The following is a 9,044-nucleotide window of genomic DNA, read 5'->3' as shown; positions in this document are numbered from 1 at the left end:
TTGCAATCACACACACAAAAAATGTTCTTAATTTTCTTCTCCCTGGGCACATTTGAAACTTGTACAAGTAACTATTTTGAAAAGCTGAAAAAAAGAGTAAGAAAAACAAAAAACAAAACCTTAGTACTAAACACACCACTATTAAGTTGATCATTGATAGTACAGTTTTACTAATTATCTAGAAAATGAATAATAACCTATTTTAATGCTTTGTCACTGATTTAAGCTGTTCAGTTGTTTTGCTCCCCCTTGGAAGTCTTAATTATTAGAAGTGTATTAAATGTAGCTAAAAATGAAAAGTACAAGATTGAAAAACTACCCAGGTGCTTGTGTTTAAATAGAGATTACCTTTCCTTTATATTTTCCCCCGGCTTATATTTATATTTTCCACCTGAATTTACAGAGTTCTTTTGACTGATTTGCAGGGTCCTAACATGTATGTTTTATCTGTACTTTTAGCCACATTTTAATTAATCCTTTTCTTTATACTGACTAGCTTTTTGAAAACAGTAATAATTTAAATTATTAAATAATTTCCCAAAATGTATTAAATGCTTATACTTGTGGATTTTTACCTTCTAGAAATTTTTCACGATTTATTCTGAATCAAAGCATTTGTAAAGGTCTTAACACTGACACTTCAAGTTTACAAATTTAAATGAAAACTGGCAATGGGGGAAAAGGAATAGAGAATACATATGGTAAATAATTACCAATGTAAGTATTTTAAATTTTATTTGAAGTTGCTTCATTTTCATATATCTTAATGATCACAATGATGTAAAGCAAGTAGACTCATAAAATATGAAAAATTATATCCTGTTAGTTTTTTTTCTTTTGTATTTAAATGAAGAATATATCAACACTTTTCAAATTTTAGATACATATATATCAATATGATGTGCATTTTTATTTTTCTAGTAGATTTAAGCTTTTACATGCTCTAGATATTTTTTATCAAGCTCCTATAACTCATACTGTTTTTAAGCAAGGATGTTCATCACAGCACTGTTTACAAATGTAGAAACATTGAAAAGCATGTAAATCTCATTCAATAATGAACTACTTAGGATAAGTTATAGTACATCCACCCAATGGAATACTATGCAGCCACTAGTTGATGACACAGATTGGTATTTATTGATATGAAAAGATGATTATGTTTTAGTTTAAAATAAAAAAAAACAGTACATATAGTATGTTTTCTTTTTTTTTTTGTAAAACAGTGTGTGTATACATAGGGGAAAAGGCATGAAAGGATATGCACACACTTAAAATATTAATGCACGCACTTAAAATATTAATAGTGGTTATCTCTGAACTCTGGGAATTTTAATTCCTTCTTTATAAGTTTCTGCATTGTTGTACATTTTTTTTACAAGAAGCATGTATTATGTTTATAATCAATAAAAAGAGTAATTTCCATTTGAAAATATTTGATAATGAATATACAAGTCATTTGTAGATAAACAATTACATAGAAACAGGTTATTCTCATTATTTTATGGGCAAATAGCCAACAAAAGTGTTAATAAAATTATATATTTATATTGTATTATGTATGAAACCAAAGATTTCTATATAAATAAAAACCAACTGAGAACAGAGTTAAAACATTTTCTTACTGTTGGATCTGGTATGAGTGAATCCTATTTTTAAAAAGTAATTATTTCAATTTCACCTAAATTAGGTATTTATCTCTCTAATTCCAAAATGGATTCGAACTGGCATATATTAAAAGAAAGGCAATCCAAAGAAAATATGAAAGCAAGTGTAATATGGATGGAAGGTAGATGGATATGGAGAAGAGGGAAGTAAAAGTGAAACACAGAAAGTCCATAGTATAGAAATTACAGGCTAAATAATGTAACTGCAATATAGAACAGAACATTTTGTCGCAACTTCCAAGCAGCTAGACAAAAAGAGAACCACACTGGATTAAGAGCTCTCATATGATAGATGGAGGCATGTGACTTAATCAAGAGAGATGACCTTTTCCTTAATTTGAAACATCTGTGAATATTACCTTATTGATATATTCAACAATTTATAAGAGATAATGATAAGTTTAATAGAAGATGTTCTTCAAAGTAGTTTTCAACATCATTACAGGATTGTTTACCTTCTATATTGACACAACAGAGGCTGAAGTTAATCCTAAAGTTATTTATAGACAAAGGCAATTCAGTGCTGTTATTCACCTTTCTTGTTGATTAAACATGATCCATGTATAAGGAGTTTAGAAAAATGAGTGATAAGAATGCTCCTTAGACTGTCTTCAAATATCAAAGCTCTCAGAAAAGGTTTTTAATATGAAACTTAGAATTTAAATAATCAATGTTTAAAGTGTTAATTTTCTAAGGTACTGATTGAGGAAATACCAATATGCTTCTTTCTCTGGGCATGAAGTTAATAACGAAAACTCAAAACTTAGTCAAAGTCACTATCAAGTCTGTGGTATGCCCACAATATATTAAAAAGGAAAACATATATAAATAAATAAAAGGAAGAAAGAAAGCTCACATCTTTTAAAGGAATATTCATTTTAAATAATAATTTAAAGTGAAATTATACACAAACATTAACTGGATCACATAAACTTTCCCCTGCTCTACTGATTTCTCAAAAAGCAAGTTAGAAATTTTCACTGTAATAGACTCAGAAGTAAGGACCATCTCAAGAATACTTTCATAGGAGAAATTAAATTTAGTAGTATTAGTGAAATAAGGAAGGAAATATACTCCATTACCTCACCTTGACTGGTTTAGCAAAAAAGCATGTGGAGGAATAAACTTTATTCTACATATTCCTAAGGCTATTATATCGAAAAATAGTACAAAATGACAGTTTTACAATTAGAAATTATGTTCTTCACTAAAATGAACAAGGTTTTCTAGTTTCACTTTTTTTCAAAAGAAAGTATTCACTTAAAAAAACCTGTGAATTCACATAAAATAACCTCTTATCACAAAGTAGCCCAAACTAAGTAGGCACCAGCTTAAGGCTGAAACAAATTGAGCATTCTTACTCTCACCACCTGCGCCTGGCCTGGCCCAGGGTGACATGCAGAGGCTTGGAGCCCACTATGCGACCATTCATCTCATCTACTGCTTTGGTAGCCTCTTCAAAAGAGGAGAAGCAGACGACACCAAACCCTTTGCCTTGCCCCACTTCCACCATCACTTTGGCCCGGCTAATTGATCCAAAGGAAGAAAATTCCTCCTTCAGTTTTTCATCATCGATGGTCTCGTCTAGGTTCTTAATATAGATAGGCACCCCTGGAGGCCGACTTTTTTCTTTTAATCTCAGCCGCTCAAATCTTCGCCTTAACTCAGCCAGGCGTTCAATTTTCTTCTGTGCTCGCCCTACATAGAGGACTTTCCCATCGATGGACTTTCCATGCAGGTCTAACACAGCCTTTTGGGCAGCCTCGTGTGTCTCGTATCTCACAAATCCAAAGCCTTTCGATTTCCCACTGGCATCTCTTATTACCTTAACACTCTCAGTTGGCCCGTACTCACTGAAAAGTTCCTTCAGTTTGTCGTCATCCATGTCATCTCCAAAGTTTTTAACGAAAACATTGGTGAAAGTCGCTCTATCCCTAGTTCTAACTTCAGCTGCCCGCTCTTCCGGAAATTTGAATCGGCCAACGTACACCTGGCGGTTGTTGAGCCGCACTCCATTCATGTGCCAGATGGCCCTATTGGCAGCGGCCAGGCTGTCAAAGTGCACATAGGCATAACCCTTAGAGCCGTTGTCATCGCATACGACTTTGCAGGAGAGAATGCTCCCAAAAGCAGAAAACAGATAAAAAAGGGCCCTATTGTCTATGGATTTGTCCAGGTTTTTGATGAATATATTTCCAACTCCAGACTTTCTTAAGCGGTCATCTGGCTGAGACCACATTAGGCGGAAAGGTTTGCCGTTAATCAAATCAAAATTCATGGTGTTCAAGGCCCACTCAGCATCCGCAGGAAAGCGGAAGTTAACATAGCCATAGCCCAGGGGGCTGCGGGTCACCGGGTCACGGCAGATTCGGGTGAAGCGCAGAGGGCCAGCAGGCCTGAACTTTTTATATAACATGTCCTCGGTGACATCTGGGTCCAAGTCACCCACATACAGGGCAGCCTTGAGGTACTTCTTTTTCTTGCCAGCAGGATTAGGCTCCCCACTCCCCATCTCTCTGAGCACAGGGAGGAGGCTTTCTTGGGAGAGAAAAAGAGGTTGCTTTCTCTAAGCTATGGGCCAAGCAGCTGTTCACAAACAGAAAAAAGCCAAGGCGAAGGAAGCTAAAAGCAGACTCAGAATCACTGTTGAGGCTGAGAAAATGAAGTTCAGAAACAGCTGGTCAGCAGGCTCAGAACAAACGCATCAGACAAAAAAGCACCCCAATAACGAATCCGTTCTCCCTAAGGTGGCTTAGAATTTCCACCCATTCAGATCTAAAATCAGTTTCAAAAGCCAGTAGTAGGAAAGAAATGTCCCTTTCCCCGTTAAATTGTAAGAAATCATCAAGCAGCTGGCTGGCTCCCCACATCTAGCCTTGCCGACAGAGGCCTCACGACCCGTTTTCTGCATAAATATAGGCCTCAAGCTCGTGCGGGCTTAAAATGATATCAACAAGGGCAGAGGCCGAACGTGTATTCCTCCGCCGGCTGCCTGGCCGGTCTCAGAAGGGCTCGCGCTCACTAAGGCCGCGCTACACACACTCAGCGTCAGCGAAAGGGCAGACTGGACACTTGGTGCGCTGCGGCCGGGCAGGCAGGCTGCAGGCGGCGGATCGGACAGAGAGACAGACAGACAGACACACGCGCGGGGGACCGGAGACCGCCCAGATACCCAAGATGCCCACTGGGTACGGACCGAGTGACGCGCGGAGATTTCGGCAGCCTGAGACTCGCGGCGGGTCCGGAGGGACTGACTGGCAGACGCGCACTGGGTCAGCTCAGACGCGAGGAGGTTCCGGACAGATGCGGGGCGGAGTCAGGAGAGAAGGGCAGATGCGCGGCGGGCGGGCAGAGCGCAGACCGATGGACAGGGATTGCGCCCTGCAGGACAGACCGACCCAGGGACTAAAAGCTTCTAGCTGTGGTAGGGCGAGCGGGCGGGGCGCAAGGAAACCCGGAACCTTGCTAAGTAACTTCCCGCTTGCTCTGTGCCAAGATGTTAAAAAAAAAAGAAAAGAAAAGAAAAAGAAAAAAAGAACGAACGAAAGAAAAATATTTAAATGATTTCTAGATTTTTCATTTCTTACTTTTGAAATTTTATTTATTATTTAAAATATTACCTTTAGGCTACTGACCCCAAAATCAAAGGAGGTGACGACCTAGGCAGAGGGACTCTCATATTTTTTTTTGTTTGTTTTTTTTAAACGAATTCCCTAAATCGTTTCTGCTTAGGAAATAGCGTATAGGTTGCATACTTTCCTGAGTGCATTGGAAAGTCAGTTGACAGCTGTACTGGACTCCCAGTTCAGTGCTAAATGATCACAGGGTCAAATAAAACACAGGCCCATGTTGTAGTTGGCCTTTATTTTTACTCCATTGAACTTCAACATAATGGTAGCATTATCCCCAGGTAATAGGCAGAGTTCTTTTCGCTGCTCCAGTAATACTAAGGTTTTAATGATTGGAGAGCCATAAAATGGCTTTTAATGGTACTTAGTGCCAGAAAACGTTGAAGATGTGCTGCCTCCATAATCACAAATTGCAAAATCTTAGTTAAAGAGTAAAAGCTGCAGAATCAATGCAAAATATATAATGTTTGAAGATGAAATAAACATGTAAAGATATAGGCACTTTACACAATTAATTGCTAATTTCAACTTGAATTGTCAACTTTAAACCATTGCAGGGAACAATGCTATAAGATTAGACACAGCTCAGAGGTTTCCCAAGATCTCTCTTTAGAGTTTGTAGTAAACTGTTTTGAAGAGGAATGTTACCCCGTCTTCGGAAAATCATCAGTGTCTGTAACACATAACTCAACCAGCCCCTTCCACAAGCCCTCCCCTCAAAAAGAAAATCCGAACAAAACATATGTCAATACTGTTAGGCTGGAAAAGATCCTGGCAAAAAAGGAATGCAAGAGAAGGACATCACCCCAAAGGGTGTTGTCTTAAATTCTTAGAATAACAGGCTAAATTCATGTGTTGCTTCATTTTCTACAGTTTCTGTTAGACGGTATAGTTGACTAGAGATGACAATTTACCCTCATTATTTACTCAATTATTTTGTAATTTTCTCCTCAAGGGTTCTTGCTTAGCTAAGACATGGAGACTATGTGAGAAAAAGCAAATACAAATTAAAAAATGTTATAGAGATAGACTAATAAAAACCGGTCTTAAAATATCACCACATTGACCAACATGTAGAAACACTTGTGAACACGTGCTTACTTTATTGTACTTTGAACATAACCTTTATAAACATCTTTCCTCATAAACTTAATTGACAATGGGCCAGAGCTTTTGTTTTTATTTTTCTGATTTAAAAGTATTACTTTACTGAAAATGCTATATTAAAATAACAACATAAATCCAAGAGAATAATTACCACAATATTATCACTAAATCAAATTAATATTTTATTTATGTAACCACCTAAATGCTGTCCATATTCCAATTCATTTGTATATATTTTCTCTAATATTATAGATGGAATTGGGTTGCTAAAAATAATTATTTTCGGGAATTCCCTGGTGGTGCAGTGGTTAAGAATTAACCTGCCAATGCAGGGAACATGGGTTCGAGCCCTGGTCCGGGAAGATCCCACATGCCATGGAGCAACTAGGCCCGTGTGCCATAACTACTGAGCCTGCATGCCACACCTACTGAAGCCCACATGCCTAGAGCCTGTGCTCCGGAACAAGAGAAGTCACCGCAATGAGAAGCCTGCGCACTGCAACGAAGAGTAGCCCCCACTTGCCACAACTAGAGAAAGCCTGCATGCCGCAACGAAGACCCAACTCAGCCAAAAGTAAATAAATTGGAAATACTTTTAAAAATAATAATAATTATTTCAAAATAACCTCCACTTTACACTTGCCAGCCATTTTGGGGTCATTACAGTATAAACATTCTAAACTATAGTGAACATTTTATCAGATCAAAAATCAGAAATTTAGAACTGCTGTGAAATAAATTAATTTTAGTAGAGTTCCCTCTGCTAAGCAGAAGTTTATGGAAAAAAGGGAAACAGTTTCATCTATAATTTGTTTAATCATTTTAATATTTACATTGAGAATTGTCTCTGGAATAAAAATCAGATGTGGGACATTTCTCTGTCATTTTTATTATATATTCAAGGTAAGTTTATAGTCTATGTAAATCTGATTCATATATTAAATCCATTAAAAATCCCCACCCAGATTCCTAAGGCAGTTGGTTGAAGCATATCTGAGTCTTCCTAAATCTGAGAAACATTTTGCATGAGGAAAGAATCCTGGACAACTGGTATTCTAAGTGCAACCTACCACACATTGTTATTTACAGTTGGTAGAAATTTGTGAGCATGAGCAGAAGAGGAGAGTTGGAAATTTATGTTTTTCAGCCTTGTCTTAACAGGCACTTGATCCTGTTTCCAATGAAAAGTCTGAGTTGTGCAAGGTGCTGGGAGTTCACAATGAAAGTAAACTTGCTGCTCTCTTGAATGAAGTCTGGGATGGTTGAACAAAGTAAAACCTTCATTACCTAGAACTTGGCTCATGTTTTTTAGACAAAAAGAGGAAAATTGCCAAAAAACCAATTTGGCGTTAAACATGTAGTAGTAAGTTTTGGAGCCAGTAGCAATTCTTTGTCTCTATTTCCAAAATTTTATACTTCTCCGTGAGTATTTATGCTCTGGATGATAATCCTGAAGGCATTTTGATAAGATTTATTATCAAAGAAAGATTAAATTGTGTTTATTAGAATGTACTTACTGAAATGAGAAAGTAACCAAAAGTGGAAAAAGTTTCAACAGAATATACAATGGAACGGGATTTATGCTAAATTGTCAATAAACCAGAATATCTCATTTTTCAACATATAACCAAAATTTCAATATTTTAAATTATAAAACTATAGTTTAGATATTTATTCAAAGGCTGTAGCTATAATTCATACATTTATAACCCTAGGTGGTTTGTTGGAAATTAAGAAAGATTCTTTTACAAAATTTTAACATTTTTTTCTTTTTTCATTTCTCTCATTAACTGAATCCCTGTTGAATTAAAAAGTCATGCATTCAACTGTGGATAAATCTGAATATTAAAAACAAATAAAAATAATATAACAACTTCATATATATTTAGGTTTAGTTAGGTGTCTCCTTAGGGTTCTCTTTTAATTAGATCCTATTAGTTTAAAATGAACCCATGGAATATTACAATGTATATTTATGCAATTGCTATGCATTCAAAATCCAGTCTATTTAGAGTTTTACATATGATGTAGAGGCAAAGTATTTTATCTTATTATGCATTAAAATATGGTAGGGGTATCACCCAATTGACAGATAGTCTCAGACAAATCTCTCCTTACTAGGGTTTGTTTACTGAACATATGCCTCATACAGGGAAAACACACACACACACACACACACACACACACACACACACACACACACACACACCACATTCTTTGATTAAAAATCCTGAGTTATAGTCATTTCACTTGACCTAGAACAATAAATAAAATAATAATTGTTTAAAAATGTAAACTTTATGCTTTATTTTTATTTTAATTTTTTAATGATGGGAAAATATACATCAAATTTACCGTCCTAATGATTTTTAAGTGAACAATTCCATGGCTTTAAGTACACTCTCATTGTCATCACATTGTCATGCAAGCGACATCACTATCTCCAGAACTCTTCATCTTGCCAAACTGAAACTCTGTACCCATTAATCTATGCTTTTAGATGACACAAAATATGTTAAGCCATTTCTTTATTGTTGGGCATTAAAGCTGCTTTTAGTTATTTTATTGTCACAACACACAATGCTATAATAAACGTCCTTATTCACATAATTTTATATATTATTACTCATTTCTATTAACT

At 36.2% G+C, this 9,044-nt stretch overlaps 1 protein-coding gene across 2 annotated transcripts; it reads right to left on the bottom strand.

The window, feature by feature from the left end:
• Positions 1-971: 971 nt before the first annotated feature.
• Positions 972-5,022, bottom strand: LOC118888204 (polyadenylate-binding protein 5). 2 transcript variants are annotated; one of them, XM_036839169.1, is made up of 2 exons: positions 4,864-5,022; positions 972-4,205 (listed from the first exon to the last, which is right to left on the bottom strand). In XM_036839169.1, exon 2 carries the CDS (start codon positions 4,177-4,179, stop codon positions 3,031-3,033), a length of 1,149 nt encoding a protein of 382 aa, XP_036695064.1. In that variant the 5' UTR covers positions 4,180-4,205; positions 4,864-5,022; the 3' UTR covers positions 972-3,030. The 2 variants fall into 2 exon arrangements, with proteins under 2 accessions (XP_036695064.1, XP_036695063.1); XM_036839168.1 differs by having other exon boundaries at positions 2,911-4,319.
• Between the last annotated feature and the right edge of the window lie 4,022 nt (positions 5,023-9,044).

Source organism: Balaenoptera musculus, chromosome X (assembly GCF_009873245.2).
Source record: "Balaenoptera musculus isolate JJ_BM4_2016_0621 chromosome X, mBalMus1.pri.v3, whole genome shotgun sequence".
In the NCBI taxonomy this organism is placed as follows: Eukaryota; Metazoa; Chordata; class Mammalia; order Artiodactyla; family Balaenopteridae; genus Balaenoptera; species Balaenoptera musculus.
This window is presented reverse-complemented; position numbering and strand designations above follow the sequence as displayed.